This window comes from Euleptes europaea, chromosome 10, assembly GCF_029931775.1.
Source record: "Euleptes europaea isolate rEulEur1 chromosome 10, rEulEur1.hap1, whole genome shotgun sequence".
NCBI classification, from domain to species: Eukaryota; Metazoa; Chordata; class Lepidosauria; order Squamata; family Sphaerodactylidae; genus Euleptes; species Euleptes europaea.
In genome coordinates, this window is record NC_079321.1 from 75,741,344 (window position 1) to 75,767,887 (window position 26,544).

The window sequence follows — 26,544 nt, forward strand, 5'->3', positions numbered from 1 at the left end:
CAAAAGTATCATCAGTATGAAAGTCCATGTCCCAATTAATGTCATTTGACTTACAAAAAAACCCTCTCATTAATATAAGGCTACTTTATCACATTACTTCTGATTACAAAATTAATGACCATTACAATTATAGTAAGCACATGGTCAGTGGGGGAAAGGGCATTAATTGTCCCTGATTCTACTGTGGCTCCCATTCTGGCTATAATTCTGTGCAAATAACTTGGTGGTAAGAAGCCCCATTGGAGGCAGTAGCACTTATTCTTCAGTATAAACAGGATCAGACCATGATACTGAGGCAGTTAAATAAGCCAGCTCATTGATATCATACCAATTAGATAAACTAATAATTACTGGTACAGTTTGGTACAATGACAGTTTGGTACAACGACAACTACCATCAGAGGTGAGTAAAAGTATCCATTTTCATAATTTGAAATTGGGGGGAAAATGGATCGTGCTGTTTCCTCTTGTTGAGTTTCTACAAGATTGGCTTCTGTTTACTTTGCATCTTTGGGAAAAGTCAGAGATTTTTCTCTTGATTTATGGACATTGATGGCCACTGAGAATATTTGTGCAACCAACAGAAGGACCTAACCAGACTGCATGTGATGAGCAGGACAGTACTGGGCATGGCACAGTGGAGCACAGGACAGCTGGGTGGTAGAGAACGAGCGAATACGCTGGGCAGCACTGGCAGGAAGACTGGAGCAGCAGACAGGCAGACAGGCAGACAGGTGGATTGGTGGGTATTTTGCACAGCACAGTTGAGTAGCAGTTGGAAGAAGGGAAGGGGCAGCAGGAGGAAGCAAGCTGACGCATGGCATATGCTGTACTGTGGACTGGAGTTTGCCCTTCCCTCTTACTCAAAGGGACCTCAGGGAAGCCCAGCTATGGGAGACTGACCATCAGAAAAAAAGTTTTTTCCACAGATCCTGGTGTAAGCAATGTGTACTGGAAATGTTTCCTGCCCAAGAGAACACCCTCTCTCTGGGCACACTGGTTGGTGGGCAAGACATTCTCAATGCCACCTTGGCCAGATCTCCCCCAACAGACCCCTTCTGAGCCCATTAAGCAAAGGGGTCAGTCTCTTTCAGCTTGCAGGGCTCCTGCATGTCTATGTCTGCCTCTGTAAACCATGGCAGTTGCCTTTACCTGCCTTCAAAAGTCCTTTCAAATAACTCAACCTTGCAATGGCTCACGGAAACAAGGAAGGGAAGGGTTCATTTGAGCAAAGCCTTCTGAAGGTAGTACCATGTAAACAGCTAAAGATAAGCAGCTGCCTATTCTCTGTGGACTGGCATGCCTGAGGAGGCCAGGAAGACTCCTATATTTCTATCATTCTGCAGATTGTATAAAACAGAATTGTTCAGGAAGGCATTTTATATAAGCAGTAGTAGGGCTGTGGTAAAATGGACAGCATTCAGGAGCATGCTTCTTTACAAAAGGGAAAGGACTGTGGTTTACTCCAATGTTTATTGTGTGCTTTATCCTGCTCTCACTGCATTGTCTTCTACTTTTAAACCCCATTTTCTGCATTGTTTATATCATACCTGATAGCTTTTTCTTTTGCACTTTTGTTCTAATTTGGTAATCCTAGTCCTATTGCTTTTGGGGATGTCTTATGCTGTCTGATTACATTGTTTATATCATGTGATCTGCCTTAAGTCCCAGAAAGACTATAAAGTAAATAAATACATAAATAAATAAAATAAAAATAGCCTCAGGCCTTGCAACAACGAAACTGTGGAAAAGTCTTCCTGGAAAAGGCAGACAGGTGCTTCCCCTTCCCTTCCTTGTTTCCGTGAGCCATTGCAAGGTTAAGTTATTTGAAAGGACTTTTGAAGGCAGGTAAAGGCAACTATTGTTTATCTATTTATTTATATCCCCCTTTTCTCCTCAAAGAGACATCAACATCATTCTTATCTCCTCCATTTTATCCTCACAACAACAACCCTGTGAGACTGAGAAAGGGTGACTAGCCCAAGGTCACCCAGTGAGGTTCCGTGGCACAGTGTGGATTAGAGGTTGGGTCTCCCAAGTCCTAGCCCAATGTATGTTTGTCCAGGGTAAAGGAAGAATTGAGCCACACTCCTATCCTCCTAATGGAGACCACTGCAGAGAGCTGGACTCAGTCAGGTGCAGGTAAAGCCAGCCACCCCTGAGTCCCAGACCCACCCAACCACTTGGTCCCCATTTTTGAAGGATTTAACTTCAGCCAGCTCTCACCCAACCAATCCACTATGGCATCCAGGCATGAGACCACGGCTGAGATGCTGGCTGCTTTGCAAGCAGGAGGTAGAGCTGGGTGTTATCTGCATTTTGTAGCACCCAACTCCAAACCTCCTGATGATCTCTGCCAGAGGGCACATATAGATAATAAACAACATTGGGGAGAGGATTGACCCCTAAGGGACCCCACAGGTTAGGGCCCGTGGGGCTACCTCTCCCCACCAGTGGCTACCCTCTGTGAGCATCCCTGGAGGAACAAAGAGAACCAGCCCAGTGCAGTTGTCCCCCCCCCAACATGACAGATTAAAAACAGATAAAAGGAAGTATTTTTTCACACAACGCATAGTTAAATTGTGGAACTCCCTGCCCCAGGATGTGGTGATGGCTGCCAACTTGGAAGGCTTTAAGAGGGGAGTGGACATATTCATGGAGGAGAGGGGTATTCATGGCTATTAGTTAGAATGGATGCTAGTCATGCTTCATACCTATTCTCTCTAGTATCAGAGGAGCATGCCTATTTTGGGTGCGGTGGAACACGGGCAGGATGGTGCTGCTGCAGTCGTCTTGTTTGGGGGCTTCCTAGAGGCACCTGGTTGCCCAATGTGTGAACAGACTGCTGGAGTTGATGAGCCTTGGTCTGATCCAGCAGGGCCTTTCTTATGTTTTTATGTGAACATACATTTAGATTAACATGGGGGATTAGCCTGTGTGTGCGCGCAGGGTGCGGCAAACTGCGATCTTTTACTTAAAAGAGATGGCTGTGAGTAGCAAGGGGGGGGAAAAGGATGACATAGACCTAACTTAAAAGGAATATAGAGTTTACTGGGAGATTTGGAACACTAGTGTGTGTGTGGGGACTTATCCTAAGCAAATACTAGCAGTACTTGTCAGGATCCTGACTGTCTCTTCAGGGTCCTGACTGTCTTGTGCCTGGTTCTGTCGAGTAACACTGTGGGTTCGTTTCTCTGTGAGGTGTCTAACTGTCAGACAGGCTCTTGACATGAGTAAGACCCATTGCTGTTCCCATGTCTCATTTAGGTTTCGTTTCTTTGAACTGTTCAAGCAGCCCACTCTCCCATCCTCCCTCCCTGCTCTGACCTTGAGCCCCTAGCAGGCCTCTCAGTATTGTGGCTGGCTCACTCCCCTGCTTTCTGCCAAGCGCTGTTATCTTATGGTTCCCAAGCCGCTTAGCTTTGCACCTGGGATGGTGTCATGCTTAAAGTTATGCTTTGTAGTTTCGGCCGCCATTAGCAGCTTTGACTCCGTGGATTGCTTATGCTGTATACCTTCAAGCTCCTCAATAAAGATTTACCTGCTTCAACTACCTGTTAGAGCAAGTGACTTTTTGGGATTGCTGAGGGCAGCTCAAGAACTTCACAGTACTAAACCAAAGCACAGACACATTCCTTATCCCAATTAATATAGCAACAACAACCAAATATTCAGCAGACATCCCCCAATTTGGAGCAGGAGTTACTCTTTGAGCTAAAGGTCTACATGTGTGGAAAATGGGAAACAGTGGTTTGGAGAATAAGGGGGCGTAGATCAAGAGGGAGAGCAAAGATTACCTGTCCTATTCTGAGAAGAGATCAGATGAAAGAAGGAGGTATCCAGTTAGGGTTGCCAGTACCAGTTGGGCAATACCTGGAGATTTTTGGGGCAGAGCCTGAGGAGGGCAGAGTTTGGGGAGGGGAGGGACATCAATGCCATAGAGTCCAACTGCCAAAGCGGCCATTTTCTCCAGGTGAACTGATCTCTATCAGCTGGAGATCAGTTGTTATACCAGGAGATCTCCAGCCACCACTTGGAGGTTGGCAACCCTATATCCAGTGCGTGTTGGGAGTCACAGCTAATAACCAAATTGTTATCCAATTTAGGAACCACTACAGGAGTGGCCAACTGCCGAATTAGTTTATTAACAACTGTGCTGGATGCAAACTAGCAGATGCAATGGAGGCAGAGAAGTAAGATTGCTTTGCTGCCTTCATCGCCACTTCATAGGCCTTCAAATGGGCTCTATAAAGTGTTCTTGACACATCATCATGAATGTGCCACCAGCATCAGCCTAGTTGTCTGTGAGGAGCTGCCCCCTCTGCCCCTTTGTCTGTGCCCTCCACGTCCAAGGGCCTTTGCTCCCTGAGCAGGGTTGCCAACCTCCAGGTACTAGCTGGAGATCTCCTGCTATTACAACTGATCTCCACCCAATAGAGACCAGTTCACCTGGAGAAAATGGCCGCTTTGGCAATTGGACTGTATGGCATTGAAGTCCCTCCCCTCCCTGAACCCCGCCCTCCCCAGGCTCTGCCCCAAAAATCTCTCGCCAGTGGCAGAGAGACACCGGGCAACCTTATCCCCGAGGGTTTCCTCAGCCTGAGACTGGGAGGAGGAGGATGAAGAGCCGTCTCCAGCCCTGACTGGTAGGTTCCCCATACTGTTGGTTACCTCTCAGCCTGCATCCTCCCTGGCTTCTTCTCTCTTACTGACTTTTAAAGGGTTAGCTCTGCCCATTTCCCTCCACCCAAGCCTTCCTGACTCCACCCCTTGTATAGCTATGTAAGTTCCTTTGCCTTCCTGCCCACAGCCCACTCTGTGCCAGGCTTGCCTGGCACCCACTTTGAGGTCTCCCACCGAGCCTCCAACTTCAGGGGCCTTAGACTCCACCCATCCTTTCTCCCCCTGTCTCGGCATTCCTAGGCTGATGAAGGTTCAAGAGCATAGAGGGCAGCAGGAAGCAATTTGGTTGATGTCTTCCTGCAGGCCTAAGTTCCAGGCCTCAGTCAGTTCGTTCAGAGAACCCTCAGCAGGTCCAGACAAATCCCACAGAGCATTCTGGAAACCAATTGAATCCACAAGTCTCTACTGGAAAGCACAAATAAGCTCATCGCCCCTATAGAAGGGAAGGGCAAAACTCAAACTGACCTTGACAAGGAAGTGATCTGACCATGGTACCAATTCACACAGAACCACAGAACTCAGACCAACCCCTGCACAAAAAAAATAAAATCCAGTGTGTCGCCTGCTTCATGCGTGGGGGCCAAAACAACCTGGGAGAGTCTCAATGTCGCCATGACAGCCAAGAAGTCTGAGGCAGTCCTTGATGAGGTGGATTCTGCATGGACCTTGAAATACCTTGGAAAAGCACAATGCCCACCCAGCTCCTCCTCTGCAAGCTTCAGCAGGGTGTCAGCTGATATGCTAGGTGGTCGATAAACCAACAGGACACCCACCCTCTCCCCGACACCCCACATTAGGCCAATACATTCAATGCCAGGGATCGTTGGTGCGGGGGTCCTTTGGAAGAAGAAAGAATCTCGGATGAGGATTGCCACTCCACCCTCCGTCCTCCTGTTCGAGGTTGACGAAAGACTAAATAACTGGGGGAGGGGGGTCATCTGAATGAGACCCAGTCAGGTCTTGGTCAAGCATGGCAGGTCAAAATTCCCTCTCTGAATAAGCTCCCTGAGGTTAGTGATCTTATTTTTTATGGACCTGACGTTACACAGCATCAAGCTCGAAGAGGAGGAAATACCCTGGACGGGCACACCATCATTCCCCAAGATGAGTAGGAGATTAGAAGGAGTCCAAACATTTCCATTTCACAGAGGTCTTCTAAATCTAAATCTCCTCACACCACCATGCCAACCCACCCCCCACCATACAGGAATTGTCTGGCCACGAGGACACATCCCAAAAATAGCCTTGGCTGCCTCTTCCACCAGAACAGATGGAAATCTGCCAAGTTACACCATCAACAAAAGCAAATTACCAAGTTACACCATCAACACAAGCAACAACCTACCAATTCAGGAAACCCCCCACTCCTAACCTCCTCCCACCTCCAGACAAGTTGGTTCCCTACTCCCCAGTCCCCCCCCCCTGAATTTGTCACTATACTCATCCAATGATACTCCTAATATTCTGGCAAGGTAGTCCCAGATACACATACTCTTGCCTCAGTTCCTTCTCAGATAAATTAGCCTGTAATTAGCACCAATTTCCTGCCAGCATAGAGTGTAGGAGCTGTGTTCTCCATTAGAATAAAGTTGCAGCTTCTGGAATTTGCCTAGAACTTTTCCTTTTCCTTATGTTCCAGCAAGGCAGTCCCTGACACATTGACTCAGGCCTAAATTCATAACCTGGTAATTAGCACCAGAAGAGCCCTGTGGCAGAGAGTGGTAAGCTGCAGTACTGCAGTCCAAGCTCTGCTCACGACCTGAGTTTGATCCCAACGGAAGTTGGTTTCAGGTAGCCGGCTCAAGGTTGACTCAGCCTTCCATCCTTCCGAGGTCGGTAAAATGAGTACCCAGCTTGCTGGGGGTAAAGGGAAGATGACTGGGGAAGGCACTGGCAAACCACCCCGTAGGCGTAAACAAAGTCTGCCTAGCAAACGTCGTGATGTGATGTCACCCCATGGGTCAAGAGTTACCCGGTGCTTGCACAGGGGACCTTTACCTTTAATTAGCACCAGCCAGCCATAGAGAGAGATGTTTATTCTTACAACCATAGGCCAAAATAAAATACACAGTACAATACAATGCAATACAATACAATCATAGCTAAAAAGAGGTTAGACAGGGTATTAGTACATGTTTCAATATCATTTGCAAATTACTTGGTCTAACCATGAACCTAATCGTTGAGTATTATTCAGAGAGCCGAGGTCACAGAAGAAGTTATACACAATTAATTCTATTGGTTTTGAGGCTATCAGACTCCCTTCTTTCTAATTACTGCGTGGCAGAATTTTGCGACCGTGAGGGAAACAGTCGGGTTCCTGTCTTCCAGCAAAATTTTTACCATTTTGCCTTTGAAAGGATTAGAATGATTGTCGTAGCCAGGGTACTTGTGTTGAATGAGGGGCCATATTAAGTGCATTCTGGCTTCCCTGTAAAATTCACTAGGGCTGTTGAATTAAAAAAAATTCGGTATAGTTCGGATTCGGCTGAATTCGGCCCGTTTAGATTCGGGATATGCCGAAGTCCGAACTCCCCCACTTTGGGTCCGTGCAATTCGGCGGGAATTCAAAGTTCGGGGAAAAAAAATCAGCCGAATAAAGCCATTAAAAACACAACCGCGCCTTTCTGCGGCTCTGGGGGGGCATTTTTGGGGGTAGAGGTCCCAAACTTTCAGCAGAGCTTCAAAGGACATTTCTTGAAAGATCCCCCAAGTTTTGTAAATATTGGGTCGGGGGGCTGAGATATGGGCCCCGAAAGGGGTCCCCCCACCCTTAATGTGCATCTCTGAGCAGAGCTTGCCACCCACGCACAAAGCTCCCAGCCCCGACAATCAGCTGAGAAGTTTTTTATGAATGAGGGAAAACCTGAAGACACACAACTGAAACCCCCCCTCAAACCAGGGAGAGAGAGACTCGAGGGGGAACACACACCCCAGGCAGAACCGGCAAAAGCCCCCTTTGGCTCCCCCCCACCCACAGAAACTGCTCCCTCCCCACACACACACAGACTCTGCTTTCCCCCCCCCCACACACACACAGGAGAAAAATTATAGATTAAAGCCCCCAAAGGGGTCTTACTGTGGCTGTCTTCTGTTCCATCAGGAGGGGCTGGGGAGGACTGGGTAATCCAAGACGTTTCCATTTAGGCACGGGACGTTTTGCTCTGGAGGAGATGCATACAGGATCCCATTCATCCCAATAGGGAAAAGGGGAAAGGGGAAAGCCCATATCTTGGGACCCCCTGACCCAATGTTTACAAAACTTGGGTGGTCTCTTAAGAAGGCTTGCCTGAAGCTCCGCTCAAAGTTTGGGATCTGCACCCCCAAAAATGCGTCCCCTGCAGCCACGGAAAGAGAAAAGGGGGGGAGCCGATATTTCTGCCCCCACTGAACCCATCTTTACAAAGCTTGGGTGGTATCTTAAGAAGGATTGTCTGAAGCTATGCTGAAAGTTTGGGGCTGTATCCCCAAAAAAGCGCCCCCTGCAGCCACTGAAATGGAAAAGGGGGGGAGGTAAAAGGGGTGGAGCCCATATCCCGAGACCCCCTGACCCAATGTTTACAAAACTTGGGGGGTATCTTAAGAAGGCTCATCTGAAGCTCCACTGAAGGTTTGGGGTCTGTACCCCCAAAAATGCGCCCCCTGCAGCCATGGAAAGAAAAAGGGGGGAGCCCATATCTCGGGACCCCCTGACCCAATGTTTACAAAACTTGGGTGGTCTCTTAAGAAGGCTTGTCTGAATCTCTGCTGAAAGTTTTGTGTCTGTACCCAAAAAAATACGCTCCCTGCAGCCACAGAAAGGAGCAATGTGAACAAGCACCCCCACACACAAACACACGAAGATTTCCCTCTCTCTCTCTCTCCCCGGCTGGGCCGCACATCAGCTGATTCCTCCAGTACTCTATCCTGACTGATTGGCCAGAAGAAGACCCAGCTTGGCCACCGATTGGCCGGGGAAGGAGAATGCTGCTTACTGACGGTTATGCTGCTTACTGCCGCCCCGAATTGGCCGGATTTATTCGTGAACTCCCGAACTCGCTGAATTCGGCTCCCCGGTTGCCCGCCATTTTTGAGTTCGGTTCGTCCCGAACTAAAAACCACCGAATCAGCGGAAATTCGGCTGTTTTTCAGTTCGGGCCGAACTGAATCAACAGCCCTAAAATTCACAATGAAGGAGAATATGTTCCATTGACTTGACAACCATGTCAGGGCAGGAGCACAAACGCCTAAAATTCACAATGAAGGAGAATATGTTCCATTGACTTGACAACCATGTCAGGGCAGGAGCACAAACGCCTGTCCAAAGGTTGCACTTGGAACCTTCCTGATAGAAGGGCCGAGGGGAAGGCATTGAACCGAGCTCTAGAAAAGGCCCACCGCAACTTAGAGTAATAGAGGACAGATACGGAGCCATAGAGAGTCCTGTCCATGACATTAGGGGCCTATAGAAATCTGGGAGAAGAGCTGTTTCGGTTTGCAGGCCAATGTCTGTAAGGCGTTGGTGTGCCACTGCTTTCGCTTTTCTAAGACCTAGCTCCAGTAGTTGCTTGGGGTCAAGACCTATTGTATGTAATTTATTGATTATCCTATCTCCCAATGGAAAGGTGGTGTTAATTGAAAGGAGCAAAGGGATCAAGCCAGTCGGCTGAAGATGGATTTTCAGCCAGTAACTGATAGTGCCATCCATAGCTTGGTTTCAATTTTTAATAGTCCTGCTTCTTGACGCAAAATTGTGTTGCCACAGCATTTGGGGGCTTTAAAAAGGGCCCTAAGGAAATTTGATTGAGTTCTTTCTAATATTAAGGAGTTATTATAGGGTCCTATTTGACTGCTGTAGAGTAATATTGGGAGGGTTTTTGTTTTGTATAATTTAATAGCAGCAGGAGTAAATTCTCCTCCTTTGGTCTGGAAAAACCTGAGTATGGCAGCATTAGTTCTTTGAGCAGAATCAGCTACTGCTTGCCTGTGGGCTGTTTGTTTCCCGTTATATTTGAAGACTGCACCCAGATACTTGAAGCATTTCACCTGGTTGATTTTATGGCCATCAATGGACCACTGTGATTTTTTATATCTATTGCTGAAACACATGACTTTTGTTTTGGAATAGTTGATGAATAATTGATCCTCGTGGCAATGGGAAGCTAGGATTCTCAGAGCTCGTTTCAGAACCGTTTTGGTTTGGGAGAGTATTACCGCGTCATCTGCATACATGAGTATTGGTAATTTTCTCCCTGAAAGATTTGGAGCATGAATATCTGGGTCTTATAATCTTTTTATGAGAGAGTCAAGTAGATGTTAAATAAAAAAGGAGCTAATATACATCCCTGTCTCACTCCCTTCCTGGTGTTAACTGAGTTAGATAAGTGTCCTTCCCGGGAATATCTGATTTGTAAACTTGTATTTTCATGTAATTTTATTATTAAATATAGTAAATGTTTAGCAATATTAGTCTTAAGAAGCTTTTCCCATAAGTGGCCTCTGGATATTGTGTCAAAGGCCACTTTAAAATCGACAAAGGCTGTAAACAATGCGCCCCTATCATGGCGTACATGTTTGTCCACTAAATATTGTAATGCTAAGCAGTGGTCAGTGGTGGTTCTGCCTTGTCTAAAACCAGCCTGTTCATCCTCTAAATAACATTCTTGATCTAGCCATTCACAAAGTTTCAGGCATAGGTGTTTGGCATATAATTTACTGATTATATTTAAGAGGCTTATGGGTCTATAGTTGGCTGGATCTGATTTTAGGCCTTTTTTGAAAATGGGAATTATGATAGCCAGTCCTATGTCTTGGGGTATTAGGCCTGTTTGATCCAAGTACATAAAAAGTGCAGCCAACACGGAGCCCACCAGTCAACACTGGCCTTTAATAATTCGGGAGGGATAAAGTCGTTACCTGGAGCCCTGCTGCTCTTTAACTGTGATATTAGGTGTTTAACTTTCTCCGTGTGTTACCAGGGGCTAATGAGAGGTAGAGTGAAGTAATGTATTTGGATAGGTGACTGACATATGTTCATTATATAAAAGGTAAAAATGGTGTTCCCAAATTTTTGGCGTAATCGTATTGGCCATATGATTATATGATAGATCCGAGCAGGAGGAGGTTAGGCGCCAAAACCCTGCGGAGTCTTTTACCTCGACTGTTTTAATCAGGGTCTTCCAATCTTCATGTCCATTTCTTGTTCTTTATAAGAGTTTTGTAAGTTATTTTACTATCCAAAATCGACTGTTTTGCTGATAAAGATGGTCTGAGTTTATATTCGTTAAAATACCTTAGGAGGTTTCTTAGCAGGCAGTCCTGGTCAAACCAACTCTTGAAAGCTATCATGGGGTTAGGATGGATTAGCCAGCCATAGTCTGCAGAAGCTGTTGCCTTTGTTATATAAAACTGTTATCTTCAGGGGGGGGGGCCCAGCCTGCAGGAGTTGTTGTCTCCATTAAAACAGAGCTGCAGCTCCTGCAGCTCCACGCCTACCCTGGACTCAGCCAGCTGTTATCTGCAGCTACAGGAGCTGTTGCTTCTTTTGCAGTGAGTTGTTACTTCTTTTGAAATTGACTATAACTTCTGGAGTTTGACTGGAGCTTTCCTGATGTTCCTATTACTCAGGTAATGAGCATTTATCTCCAGCCAGCAATAGCCTGTGGGAGCTGACACCTCTGGTGAACAGTCAAGGCTCCAGTTGTGATCACTGCGTTGCCTCCTCCACTGGCTGTCGCAGCTGTCGGCCCAAAAGTACAGATGTTTTAAGAAGTTTATCAGCAGTAAGAAGAAAACATGCTTCTCCTCCAAACACTCCAGACAGCCCCTTCACATTAGCAGGTTATCCTTGGTAAAATAATATTGCTGGCAATGGAAAGATAAATGTCCTTAAAGGCAGGGTGAGAGGAGCTCAGCTTCAAAGTGTCTGCAGATGTCACTATCTTGTGATGTAAAAGATCTGCATGTATTCTCTAACTGGGCTTCAAGACATTTCCAAGACAGCAGTGACATGAAAGTCCTCCTGGCTGTCATGGGCCAGCCTGCTGACACTTCCTCAGATGAAGAGAAACTAGAGCAAGACGGCAGCGTGAGAACAGAGGAGCAGCCGCAGCCAACAGAAGTCAGGGGAAGGAGTGAAGAGCAGGCACAGACAGAAGAAGTCTCACCGGCTCAGCAGCCTGCCAGCTCAGCATTAAGATAAGGGCCTATTTAGGCAGGCAAAGAGGTCAGCACTGCATGTGAGCAAACTCATCCATTTGCAGCCACCCCTGACCTTGAAACTGAACCTGACCTTGAATTTGGACTGCCCCTCCTGCACTGACACCTAGGAATTGGACTTGAACAACACCGTACCTGACCTCAGACTGGTTTCCTGATTACGCTATCTGCCTGGGGCCCTTGTATCTGCCAGCATTCGGACTCTAGCTTTCTGTTTTGGAGTGCCAATGAGTTGCATGGAAAGGGTGGAGACAAGAAAGGCAATCATGCCTGAATTGCATAAGCAGTGTGTGTCACGTGTTGAGTGGCCTCTCCCTCTTAAAAGCTTCTGCCACTGCCCTCTTGGAGCCCTGTATGCAGGATGGCTCTGTCAGGCAGGGCAGCTGGTAGCCTGAGACAACCTCTTTGCCTACTCACTCTCTTCCTTTCAGTTGCAACTTTGTTCCGTTCAGCAGATGCAGAAACGTGGACTCCAGAAGGCTACCGTGATGCTTTCCCTCCATTGTGGCAAATTGCTCCTGGAAATCTTGAAGAATACCCAGTGCAAGGCAATAAAGTTGTGATTGCTGCCTGGAACTACAAGGAAAGAATGGGGATGTATAAAATAATGTTAAACCGTTCAGCTAAATATTTTGCAGCACTGGGACTCCGTAATGAGGGCAATATCCTCTGGGGTTTGCCACTGCAACATGGTTGGCAATTCCAGACTGGTATGTATGCATGGAAACTTCCGAGGACAAAGGCTGGCTACCATTGTGCTTTGTTGTGCGGTTTGCACCTCCCAAAGTACATTGCTTCTCCTGGCATTACATTAATGACTTTTAGGTGCCAGATGAAAATATGCTGATTTCCCAAGCTATATCTAGAGCCTATCGATGACTGGCTCTGCACTTACGTTTCTTTCATTCTGGTACTTTTCCTTTTGTTGCCACTGTGCTACTCAGATGTTTTATGTATGATTTCTTTAATGTTATAATGAACTACTACTTGCTCTCTGCTTACCTATGGTCTTGTCACTCCAATTTTATACTGTGATTGTAATGTTATAATTAAATAGGGCCATTGCATGACCTTTATAGGTGCTTCTTATATATGTTATAACATGCTGCTTCTCTTTTGGTTGTATCTCTTGTATTATTTGCCTTGCTTTAATTGACAGAAGAAACCAAAGAGGATGAGCTGAACACTTTCTAATATAGTAACCAATAAATCTAATTTTTTTATAAATTGTGCACAGTTATATTTTAAAACACAGGGCCTAATATACAGGCTTCCTAAATAGTTACAAATATTTCCAACTCAAAGCAGTTGATGTTTGTACATAAAATGATCAAAAAAGGGAAGATGACTGGGGAAGGCACTGGCAAACCACCCCGTAAAACAAAGTCTGCCTAGTAAACATCGGGATGTGACGTCACCCCATGGGTCAGTAATGCACAAAGGACCTTTACCTTTTTATAGGATAAAATTACTGTTTAATGCTTTAACAACCACTTGGAATTATCACTAGCTTATGAATGCTATTCATACAATGCTTCAGTGGCTTTCAGCTGTCTTTCTTATGGGTCCAAATGATTCTTTGTTTGCCATATAACACTTTTACATGAATAACTGTTATAGTTCCAGCTTTGTTCTTTATCCCAACTCTGTGAATGGGGCAACTTGCTTTTCTATGATTATTTATACACTATGATAATGTTTGTTGCATGTTATTCCACAGCTATTCCGGAGGTCAATATTTCTCATAAACAATGCTGCAAGGAGTGATGAAATACCATTATTGAAAAACAAAAGCTGGGTTTGGATCCAGACAGCTTTCTCACGCAGTTTCATCCAGTTCTCCTCCTTACTACAGCCCCTGTCCAACATGGTTTTTGTAGATGAGGGTCCCGTGATCCCCAGAGTAATTTATTTTTCAGTTAGTTCAAGTGGACCCTTCATCCTTTTTTTGCCAGAGAAAAATTGGTTGGATCCAACCCAATTAATTTGAAACATATCTCTGTTAATCAAAAGAAAAAGGTTTTTTAAATGCAAAGAACAGTTATCCATTTCATAGCAAAGTCTTGGGCCTTGTCTTTGACATTTATATAAATATATTTTTTAATGAAATGCTCTATTGAATTGTCTTGCAGGCAGACTAGCACATCCGTTCAATTCTACATCTTGTGGCCACAGAGATGGAGAGAATCTGTGCATATCTGAACACAGCTGGTGGGCTTGTAAGTATACATTTTGTTCAGAAAATATTGAATGGTCTACAAAGCATTTGAGACCATATTGCCCATTCAATGTTCTGTAACAGCAAGATCTTTCACTATTCTTTAAAGCTCCCACTCTAGCACACATATCAAGCAATACATTAATCCCTGACATTCTAATTCATCTGTATATAATTTTTCAACATAGATAGGTTTTTAGGCAAAGCTTACTCAGTGCTGATCTCTAAAGTACGCATACTACACAAGGCTCCTTCTCCCCCACCCCCTTCCAGTTGAATAGACCAAAGACCGAGAACAATTACCATTAATTTGCCTGGTCTTGGAAAGCCTGGAATAAATTGGCATTTGGTGGACAGGTTTCCATTGGATCCCTCTTCCAGATGTTGTCATAGGGATGCTCCATGGCAAAGGCTAGAAGAGGGAGCTTCATGTACTATTGTCAAGAGGCCAATCAACGCTGGCATCTCCAAAGATGAAATGGCCTTGCAGCATCCTTTGGTATTCTTGGGTCCTTCTGTAAATTGACACGATAGTGGTACATATCCTACCTTAGTCTGGATGAAGTTCTTCTAGCTTTGGGGGCCAACTTATGTGGCTCTTCCATTGGAGGAAGAGACACTTGTCGGAAGAAGGCTCCTTGGCTGAAAGAGGGCTTCAGATTTTTCTCAGTGAAATGGTAAGATATCATTGTCAGTTCAAAGAAATGCCTATTGCTGACACACTACAGATCCACATGTTCTTCTGTGAGCCTGACCATGGAAAAGCCAGTGGGAAAGGGAGACAAAGAAATGGAATAAGACAATCTGGAATGCAGACTGGAATGCAACTGGCTCAGTACTGATTAGGGTGTTAATTGGGGCACTTAACATCAGTGCTCCAGTACCTTCCTTCACTCTCCATGATCTCCAATATGCCTGCATTATAAAATTATAAAGTATTATAAAATAAAACTGCCATACTATGCATACTTACATGGTGCGGAGACAGGCGCCTGGGCATATGCAGAGTGTTTTCTAGCCTAACTCATATCACAGTCCCCAACCCATCACTGACACAATCAAGGGTCCAAATGTTATAAACAAACAGACATAGAAACTGCCACTATCTCCATTTTTCACTAAGCTGCTGTTTATTCTCCTATAGAAAGAGCCAAACAGCATTTATATCAGCTGTGGAGCAAGTTTGAACTGTCCTGAGCTCCTTGACAGGAAAGACAAGATAAAAATGCACTACATAAACAGACAGTTGATGTGAAGTAGATTCAGGACATACAAAACAAACTACTTCTTCACTTCAACATGTGGAATTCAGTACCACAGGATTGAGTGAAGGCTTTAGTTAGCTTTAATATAGGTTAAACAGATTCATGGAGAACAGGTCCATCAATGGCTATTAAAAGGTAAAGGTCCCCTGTGCAAAGCACCGGGTCATTCCTGACCCATGGGGTGACTTCACATCTCGACGTTTCCTAGGCAGACTTTGTTTACAGGGTGATTTGCCAGTGCCTTCCCCAGTCATCTTCCCTTTACCCCCAGCAAGCTGGGTCCTCCTTTTACCGACCTCGGAAGGATGGAAGGCTGAGTCGACCTTGAGCCGGCTACCTTAAACCGACTTCCATTGGCATCGAACTCAGGTTGTGAGCAGAGCTTGAATTGCAGTACTGCAGTACTGCAGCTTACCACTCTGTGCCACGGGACTATTAGCTATAGAAAAATGAAACTGAAGTCCAGTGGCACCTGAAAGGCTAACAACATTCATTCCAGAATGCTCAGGGTTTGCATAGTCTTCAAGGTCCCATAGGACTTCAATTTTGTTTCGCTACAATAGACCAACATGGCTACCTCAATGATATTACCTATAGAGACTAACTGAAACATCTATGTTCACAGGCAATAACTCTCTGAATATTTAGTGCTAGGAGGCAAGAAAAGTGGGAAGCTTGTCTACTGGATCCTCCTTTAAAAATTTCAAGGGTATCAGGTTAGCCACTATGTGAAATTGGATACTGGATTAGATAGACCATGGAACAGATCCAGTGCGGCTGTTATGTTTTCACAAGCAGGTGACCTGCAAGGACTTGCAGGGGCATCTCATTTTCACCTTCCCCACTATCTCCCCTTTCCTTTCCTTGAAAACTGCCAAAAGCTTTCCCCATTTCCTGCTTCCTTCTCTCCTTCCCCTACCAGCCAACCTACCTTTATCTCTCATCCTGTCTTCAGCTTTCCTTCCTCCATCCCCCAGAAGCATCTTCCTGAGAAAACTTTGCACAATTGGGAGCAAGCCCAGTTGCCTGGTGGGGAACCTGCAAGGACTTGCGGGTGAGGGTCACCTCACTTTCCCATAAGTCAACCTCCCTATACTATTTTCACTTTTCCTCCTTCTGGCAACCCTTATATCCTCACCTTTCCCTGCTTCCTTGCTCCTCTTCATCCATCAACCAACCTTTTATCTGCCCCCATCTACAGCTATATTTATTTACTTCATTTATATCCCAACCTTTCTCCAAAATGGGGCCCCTAAGTGGCTTACATCATTCTGCTCTCCTCCATTTTATCCTCACAACAACCCTGTGAGTTTTGTTAGGATAAGAGTGTGTGACTGATCCAAGGTCACCCAGCAAGTTTCTGTGTCAGAGTGGGGAATTAAATCTGGGAATCACAGATCCTAGTCTGAAACTCTAGCTACTATACAACACTGGCTTTTGTGGTGTAGCTGCTGTTGAACAGTAGCAAGCAGCCAAGCCTGGGTGAGTCATTCAAGCTGGGTGGTAGCAAGTTTCCCAGTGGCTGCTGGCAGGTCTGATCCCAATGAGTACTTCCTCAATGAACAAACTAACCCTGGAAGCGGCCCGCACTCTTTCCTCTGTCTTTTACTGGCAGAAATCCAGGAAGGCTGGCAAAATTGTGGTAGTTGACTGGCAACATCCACTGAGGGTATTCGTTTCTTAAAGCTATAGGTGCTGCTTTGGTTTTTTGGGGGTAACACAACACCCCCACGTATTTCTTTTATTTAGATTTCAGATTTTACTGCAAATCTGGGCTTTTTCGGGTTGTAGAAATATCTGTCTTGTCTGTTTATGGCTCCAGTTTACAGATTTAAGTATCCACAGATTTAGCCATCTTGAGAATTAGATATATCAACTAGTGGGGACCCACAACGACTTGCAAGGGGGATCTCATTTTCCTCCCCCCCCACTATTTTCACTTTTCTTTCTCTGAAAGCCCTCATAACTTCTCTTATTTTCCTGCTTCCTTTTATCATTCTCTCCACCAGCTAGCCTACCTTTATCTCTTCTCCCCAATCTTCTGCTTTCCCTCCTTCCCTCCACATGGCAGCCTCTACCAGGAAAACTATAGCCCAGTTGTGCAGTCTGGGCCAGGCCTGGGGAAGCCTACAAGGACTTGCATGTGTGTGTGTGTGTGTTGTCAAGTCATAGATGACTTATGGGGTTTTCAAGGCAAGAGACATTCGGATGTGGTTTACCATTGCCTGCCTCTGTGTGGGCTGAGAGAGTTGTGACTGGCCCAAGATCACCCAGCAGGCTTCATGTGGAGCAGTGGGAAATCAAACCTGGTTCTCCAGATTAGAGTCCTCCGCTCTTAACCACTATACCCCACTTATGAGGGGCCCTATTCCCCCACGTATCCATTTCCCCATACTATTTCCTCTTTTCCTTCTCCTGGCATCCCCCATATCTTCACTTTTCTCTGCTTCCTTCTCTCCTTCCTATCCACCAACAATTCTAACTTTATATCTGACCCGCATCTTCAGCTATATTTATTATTTACTTTGTTTATACCATGCCTTTCTCTACAATGGGACCCAAAGCAGCTTACATCTTTCTCCTCTCCTTCATTTTATCCTCACATCAAACCTGGGAGGTAAGTTAGGCTGAGAATGTGTAACTGGCCCAAGGTTACCAATTGAGCTTCCATGATTTCAGATTTTTCATGTATTTTTAATTTCAGAATTTTGTGCAAACCTGGGAGTCTTCTCAGGTTTATAGATCAGTCTTGTGTGTCCATATCCCCAGTCTCTGGATTTAAGCATCTACAGATGGGGCTATAATGAGAATTTGACATATTGATTTTTATTTACTATTGCAGGTGCAAATTATGCGCTAGCGATCATCCCATTTCTGGGGGCTCTAGAAAGTGGTTTATTTGGATACTTACCGTATGAGGTAGAAATGCTACCACCAGATGAGCGAAAAGATGACTTTTGTCATAACATTGTGGAATGTAACAATCAGGCACCAAAAGCTATGGCTGGATGGAGGGACTACTTCAAGGTGAGCTATTATTCTTCTCACAGATTATGTCAGAAGATAAAGTGTTTTTTTTTTAAAAAAAAAAACTTTAATTAAAGAAAGGGTCTTCACCACTTGCTGCATGCCTTCATATGGAGCAGTCGGTTTTTCACTATCCTGAAAAAAAGCAAACTATTTATTCTTTGTCCCCTCCCTTCAAAATAGACCATTAAAAGCCTTAGGGTTTTTCTAAACAGAAACATAAAATACATTTAATTTTAGATCTATACTTGTTCCTACCCCAAATCAAATGCCAACAGCACCATATTCTACCTTCAGGCAACTGATGCTGGATACATTAGTAGAAAGTGAAAGAACACCGATGCTGCTTTATAATATTGCTGTGATGTTTGGTGGGGGTCTAGGTAAGCAATCCATTGCTGAAGTAGTCCAAGGAGTAGTCCAAGGTTAGCCAACACGGTGTGTAAATGAGAAACATAAGGTTGGTAGCTTCGCCTGAAGCGACTGCAGAGAGGCAATACAGGGACTATGAGCTGGCTGAACTTGTCCTAGCTGAATGTACCTTGAAATATAGAGTGTCTCTCTGAGGAAATCATGTGGACTGCTATGTAGGAGTGACCCTTTGCCTCCACTTATGGTCTGCTCTTATATTTGTAAACACAGAAATTATTACAAAAAAAGCCATAAATCTCCAGTGCTTCATAGGGTTGTGGATATCAATATACACAAACCGAAAATAAACCTGAAATTAGCCGTTTCCACAATATTCGGGTTTCGGGTTGACCGAATACCAAAACCTGGGAATCTGCCTGAAGCAGAATAGGTGATTCCCTATTTGGCTATTTGCCTTCTGCAGAGTCTCCATTTTGTGGCCCTTGTTGCGTTTCTTTCTTTGAAATCCTGCCCCCTGACTGGTTTCCAGGGCAGCAGGAGAGAGGGAGCAAACATCTTGGATTGGCCTATAGGAAGGCTCACTGGAGCTTCCCATGTGGCCAATAGCAGCAATGCATTTTGCTGCATTGCTGCAAAGCCAGCTGGTGCAGTCTACCTGGATTGCAACAGAGGACAACCTAGAGAGGGGGAGGGAGGAAAGCCAGGAATTCTCAGTGGCCAAAAGGAACCCAGGTAAGGAAGAACAGTGTTCTTTGACCAATCACAGAAGGTGTTTTTTGGCTGGAATTATTTTCAAACTTTTCTGTGCTTGAACAAAGCGTATAAAAGCAGGTCTGGTTCCCAGACCAGGCCATTCCTCACAAAGTTTGGAAAGCGTTTGCTGGCAAAGCTTGGCTTTAGCTCCTGCTGCCTGATTCTCCTTCTGCATCCTGGTGCCTCAGCCTGACCTGCTGGATTACAACCTTACGCTTGGATTGGATTCATTCCTGCCTGGTGCCTGGAAATGAAGACAAGGTTGCCTGGAGGTGAAGACAAGGGTTTGAGATATCATCGTTTTCCTTTTAAACCAGTTGTTGTGTTTGGGGCTTATTTTCTAAATTTTGTTAGAAGCCAGCAGGCCTTGGCCTGTTGGTTGGGGGGGGGGGGTTTGCTAGTTTGAGGGGGTTATTTATTATTTGGGTGGGAGGACCTGCTTCCATTTCTCCACTGCTTGCTATTTCCCAGTTCCACTGTTTGGATTTGGAGTGGTTTCTCTGCCTCAAATCTTGCTGGCTTTCACCTGAAAGGAGGGGTGATTTGATTGTTTGGGGCGACACTACTTCGTTGTTGTTGTCATTGTTCTCATTGTTGCCTTTAGAGAGAATGTTTTTGTGGCAGTTTGGTGTCTTCTTGTGTTCTCTGGTTGCATAAGGTTTTTGTGGATTTATTGAGTCTAGCACACTCTCTTGGAAGGTTTGTTGTTCAGCCATTTTAGAGACGCTACTAGCTTTAATAAGGGCATGTTAGGAACTTGTTGGGTTACATTTCCCTCAAATTTAAACCATAGCTGTAGGGCTGTAGTTTCTTACCAATTAGGCTTCTGTTAGGCCTTAAAAAGAGTGAAGGATATCGATTTCCAAATACTTGAATAAATAGCTTAAAATTAATTGGTAGGCTCTCCTGGGCAATATTGAGGATGGCTGAGGTTTAGAGTTACAGTTTCATTGTTAGAGAAGTAGTTCCTTGTAGAAAAAACTCCTCCTGGTTCCTTGGGAATTCATTGGCGAAGCACAGTGTTAGATAGGGTTTAATATCCTCAGTGCAGGTACTTCTAGGGTTGCCAACTTCCAGGTACTAGCTGCAGATCTCCCACTATTACAACTGATCTCCAGCGAACAGAGATCAGTTCACCTGGAGAAAATGGCTGCTTTGGCAATTGGACTCAATGGCATTGAAGTCCCTCCCCTCTCCAAATCCCATCCTCCTCAAGCTCCACCCCAGAAACCTCCCGCTGGTAGCAAAAAGGGACCTGGCAACCTAGGTACTCCCCATTTTTAAAAAGTTTCCTAATTCCATCTACAGGACAGTATGAGAAGTTAAACTTGGACAGGTCTAGACCAGGAACTCATCACCAGGTGGTTATTTAAAAAACAAACAAATAACAAATTATTAACTCAAGGTTAGGTTAGGGCCCCTTGTTTTTACAAACAAAACTTCATTTTCTTGGGGGAGGGTTCATGAAAGGTTTTCAGAGCAGGGACTGATCATAGTACAGGAAAGATAGCTAGGCCCTTAATTTCCCTGCATTACAGATAGCCAGAGTTTGGCCCAAGGGAACAATGAGTGGCAGGGGTGCAGCTCAGAAGGGCCCCGGGGGCAAAGCAAAGGAGAAGACTAGAGTGGTGGAGGGGAGGGGGAGGGCTGCAGCATTCCCCTGACCTGTGTGGAGACCAGCTCCAGAGCCACTGTCCACAACACCAGCCTCTGGCTGGAGTAGTGTGATGAAGAATCCATGCAGGACTCTCTTTGTTGAGGGTGCCCCATGTGCACAGGTGATCACAGGTGCTGGCACTGGGCAGGGGTCTGCTACTCAGGCTGACCCTCCTCCTTCTGCTGTTGTTGACCCTTCCCAGCAGCAGAGGGAGGAGGAGCAGCCTGGGGGTGTCTTTGGGGCTGAGCTTCATGGATGTGAGTCTTTTGGCGCTCACCCCAGGGTCCAGGAGGTTGGTGGAGGAGCTTGCAGAGGTACTGGGCCAACCATCAACTTCGCCTCCTTCACACCCCAGCAGTCCTTCCAAGGGGAGACAGGAGGAGAGGGTGGAAGAGGTGCAAGAGGAAGGATGGAGGTGCACCTACAGGTGCAGCCATCTCAACCCCTTCCCCTGCCGCCATCTTCCCCTGTGTCCCCTAGACACGGCATGTTTGCCCCAAGCTCCTCAAAGGAGGCAGCTCTGGTGGTGGCCATAGCTGCTTGGCAACATGGGTGCCCCCTCACATCTTCGGTCTGGAAGCACTTCCAGGTGGTGGAAGATCTACGTTATGCACAGTGCCAGCTGTGTAGGGCTCGGATCAGTCAAGGGAGAGACCTTAATAATCTCTCGACCTCCGGACTCCAGAACCATCAGACGAAACACCACCAGTCAGTGCTTCTTCAAGGGGGGTGCAGCAGTGGGCCAGGGGCCAGCCAAGGGAAAAGTCAGTCGCTGACCTCACCTTTTGCTCTTCCTGCTGCAAGCAGTGCAGGGTCTCCAGTAGGGAAGAGATGCCAAGCAACTCTGTCCGAGATGTTTGATGAGGGTGGCACTGGTAGAGTGTCAAGAGGTGGGAATAAAGTGGCAGCAAGAAGGGCCAGTCATCTTCTCGGCAAGATGATTGGCATTGTAGAGAATGTCAGCTTCCAAAGGGTGCTCCATGACCTGGCTCCCTGGTACACGCCTCTGCTCGCACCACAGTGAGCAGGGACGTGATATCCTCATTGTACAGAGCTGCCAGGGAGTATGTGAAGGCAAAGATTTCCTATGCTGCCGGGATAACTGTGCACTTCACATCCAACATCTGGAGTAGCCCACAGTAGCAGGATGGGTACCTCTCCCTAACTGCGCACTGGTGGCAACCTGACAAGGTTCTGGGTGGGGGGAGCAGCATTAGGCAGGATGAGGGCTGACAGGCTGGATATCACCAAGCTCTACTCCACACCAAGCAGTTTGATGTGGCACAAACATCGGACAACATCGCCGCCTCCATCAGACACCAGTTAGTGTCCTGGGTAGGCTGCAACATCACCAAGGGCTTCATGGTGACAGATGGCAGCAAAAAAACCCGGGTGGCGGCAGTGGCATTGGGCTTGGAGTCATGGATTTACTGTGCGGCCCACCTTCTCCACCTTGTGGAGAGGGATGCCCTGGGTCTGGGCTCTTCAGAGGAATCCAGACTGGACGCTGTGACTTGGGATTTCCAGTGTATCAAGATGAAATGCTGGCATCTAATGGCTCACTTCTCACAAAGTTTGAAGGGCCAATTTCTACTGCGTGAGAAGCAGGTCCAGAAAGGTGTGCTGGAGCACTGCATTATGAGTGACATCAGCACTTGCTGGAACTCCACCCATGCTATGCTTGAGCATTTGGTGGAGCAGAGGAGAGCCTTCAATGCATTGTTCTGTGAGAGCGATGTGTTGTGGCAAGAGAGCCACCCATATTTACTGGTATATGAATTCAGCTTATTTTGGGTTTACCGAAAAAATCAGGCCAAATAAACCCGAACCCGAAATATATGTTTTGCGCAACCCTAGTGCTTGGTCATCAACTGGAAACCAAATGAACCCAGGAACCTTGTACCACTCAGGGAAGTACACAATATGAGAAATCACAGAAGCAGTTTTGGTTTGGTATGTAGGGTTGCTGTCCTTGAAGAAGGCTTCAATTTCTGATGTTTTCTACTAGGAAAGTCAGTACTGTGAGTAATAATATTTTAACATTGCTTGTCATGCTTTCTGGGCAGACACGATAAGTATGGCCATGTTCTTCAAACTTGCTAGTTAGATTGGCAAACTAGAGCATTTATCTGGGAGTAAATAAATCAGAATAAATTGCTGAACATCCTAACACAGCCTCATATATATTTTTATATATTTCTCATTTAGTATCTCTCATATACTGAGAGGAACCCTGAAGCCTTTCACTTCTCAAAAGATGAAGCATTGAAATATATGTGGAAAGCTCATGTTCTCTCCCTCTCTTATGCACTTCCAAGGTGTCAAGATCGGTAAGATAAAGATCCAAAGCACATTCCTTACCATGTGTATTCCTGAATCAGATATAGGGATGCCATCCCACTCTATAGTATGTTGGAATATATATAATATATATTTTAGTCTTTAAAGTGCCATTGAACTCCATTTTATTTTGTTTCCCTATGCAAACTTTTGAGTACACCTGCCCTCACATTTGGCCAGAAACCATTGTCCTATTGGTAAGAGATTAAGTATCATAGCAGACTGAATGATCTTGAAGCAGATTGTATGACCTTTCATTTTATCTTTCTTTTGTTTTCAGACTAAAATTCCTCAGTGGCCCTGAAAGTGCTTTTGGAGAAGACTGGGGTAATGCAGTGGACTTCATTGCAGCCACTCGTTTTTCTACAGACCTGATAACTATAAACCATTTCCAAACTGGATTACCTCCACGAAAACTTCTTGAAGGAGATAGAGCCCCATTAATTAAAGACTTCACCCCTGCTCAGAATAAAGTGTTGTTTATGCTTTCTTCTCTTCGCAAGACAAATGAGAAAATGGGTATGGGTTTAGCAAACTGTGAAGTCCATATTTACTGTATAATATTAATCCAGGGTACATTTAAATGTAACACTAGAATAAGAGCTGAAGCCAGAAGTAGTAAATGTTTCATTGACAGAAAAGATGGTGCCAACATTCATGAGGAGATGGTTGTGATATCACATCTGGACCTGAACTTCCATGGTCCAAAACAAAGTTAATTATCTTCTTATGGCAAATATCCCCCTTTTCTGGTCATGGTGCTCAAATGAATGGTGGGTAGGCAACTCTAGGCCTTCTGGCCGAGACAGTTTATCTGGGCCATGATTCTGTTTGAGATCTGAGACTGAAACATATTTAGGTACACGGATGATGACTTTTGCATGGAGAGAAATGGGACACTGTAATCCTGTTTATTTTTCTGCATCTCTTGGCAGTTTTGTTGACCATTGACCATAGTATCCATTGGGACCAGTGACTGGTTTTTGATGCACCAGATAGTTCCATTCCTATCTTGCTGACCAGTAGTAGTAGGTGATACTGGAATACAGCACTTTTGCTATAGGAGCCCACAGGGTTCTGTCCTGAACCCTGTACCCTTTTATGTCTACATGAAATTGCTAGGAGAGATGTTTACAGAAAAGTGTGCTGATGAAACAGAATTGTGTTACCCTTTTTAAGCTGAGAGGTGAAATAGTGGATATTCTGAACAAGTGCCTGGAGGCATAGGTAAAATGAAAGCAAACAAACTGAAACTCATTCCAGAGAATACTGAGGTGCTATCTGTTTATGGTATACTCTAATCAGAGAACGAGACTGTTTGGGATGATGCTGTGTTCTTTGATGGATCTGGTTTGCAGTTTGGGTGTGCTGATGTAGGCTCAGGTATCCCCTGTTACACGTAGCACCTTTAGCCAACTTTGTTAAGTTTTCCTACTGGAGTTCTTTTGAGAAAAATGATTAGACCACAATTAGACCTCTGTTAGGCTACTGACCATATATCCACGGGGCAGAATGCAGCAGTGAAATTACTGACTAGGGTAAACAATGGTGTGCATTACTCACACTATATTGAATTAAACAATCTTCACTGGTTGTTTATTCACTTATGGCACAATTCAAAATGCTGGTTATTACTTTACAATGGAATCATATGCAAAGTTACTCCAGTCTAAGTACATTCAAACCCATAACTCGACATAGGATTACAACATTGAAGGTCTACAGAATGGGTGCAGGGCAGTTTCCTGCTCAAATACAAACATGCAACTTACAAAGATCATCTTCAGAGGCCCTGCTTTGATTAACTAATGGCAGCTATTAGACATGCAAACTAGGGTTGCCAACTGCCAGGTAGTAGCAGGAGATCTCCTGCTAATTCAACTGATCTCCAGCCAATAGAGATCAGATCACCTGGAAAAAAATGGCCGCTTTGGCAATTGAACTGTATGGCATTGAAGTCCCTCCCCTCCCCAAACCCCGCCCTCTTCAGGCTCTGCCCCCAAAATCTCCCGCCGGTTGCGAAGAGGCACCTGGCAACCTTAATGCAAACTGTGGATCGCAGTCCTCATACCTATTTGGCGGGTGTTTACCTAGGGTTTTAAAGGTTTAAAAAAACTTTTAAAAGGGTTTGTTTTTTTGTCATACATTACTAACCTATAGATGTACCCCTACTTTTCCAGGTACAATATACCTTAGCCCAATTCTCCACAAAATAAGTCCAAAGCATCTCAAAAAAGATTTAAAATTTATAAAATTATTAACAATCAGTAGCAATAAAATAAGTAAACAACATAAAAATAGCAGCATAAAAACACAATAAAAGCACTTCAACAGAAAAAAATGCAATATAATACCCAGTAGCAGAATGCTTGAGCAAACAGATTTTCATGTGATGGCTAAACCTTTAAGGATTAGGGCACTGAGGGAACAACTCTAAGCAGGTCTACTCGAAAAGTAAGTCTCATGTTATTCAGTGGGGATTAATCCTGGAAAAGTGTCCTTAGGGTTGCAGACTGAATGCAGGTGAATTATGTAGGTAAGTTATTGCATGGAAAAAACACCATAGATTTTTTAAAATGTGTAAACTGCTATATATACATAAACAGAGAGTCTCAGGAAAGTTAAAAGCAGTAAGTATAATTCTAATCCTAGCAACATTTCTGAGCATATCAATTACACTCCATTCTTCCTTTCTTCAATAATTGATTTTTAAGGAAAGATGCCATCCACAGATCTTGTGTGAGGTGACTTCTGTTTCAACTCTGATATTTGGAGGTAGATTGTACTTTCTATAAGGAGAGGAGCTGATGTAAATGAAAACAGTCAGAGGCACTGTCTTCTTTTACTTTACATAACTGGTTCCAGGCATAAGTTCTAGAGTTCAGTCTCAAATGAAATCTGCTTGGTGGTGTTTCTGATTACCACTCTATATTTGTTTCCTAGGAGGAACTTTGTTGGTGTTATGGAAAATGGCAATGTCTACAGAAGCTGGAAGAAAAGCAGGACGTGACCTTATTGAAAATATGGTTTAA

The 26,544-nt window shown here is 44.9% G+C and overlaps 1 protein-coding gene across 1 annotated transcript; it reads left to right on the forward strand.

Annotated features, from left to right (window-relative positions):
• Positions 1-368: 368 nt before the first annotated feature.
• C10H6orf58 (chromosome 10 C6orf58 homolog) lies at positions 369-26,544 on the forward strand. Its single transcript, XM_056856223.1, has 8 exons — positions 369-403; positions 11,650-11,795; positions 12,312-12,590; positions 14,013-14,099; positions 18,206-18,390; positions 23,381-23,502; positions 23,793-24,031; positions 26,456-26,544. The coding sequence occupies exons 1-8, from the start codon at positions 369-371 to the stop codon at positions 26,542-26,544; spliced, it is 1,182 nt and encodes a 393-aa protein (XP_056712201.1).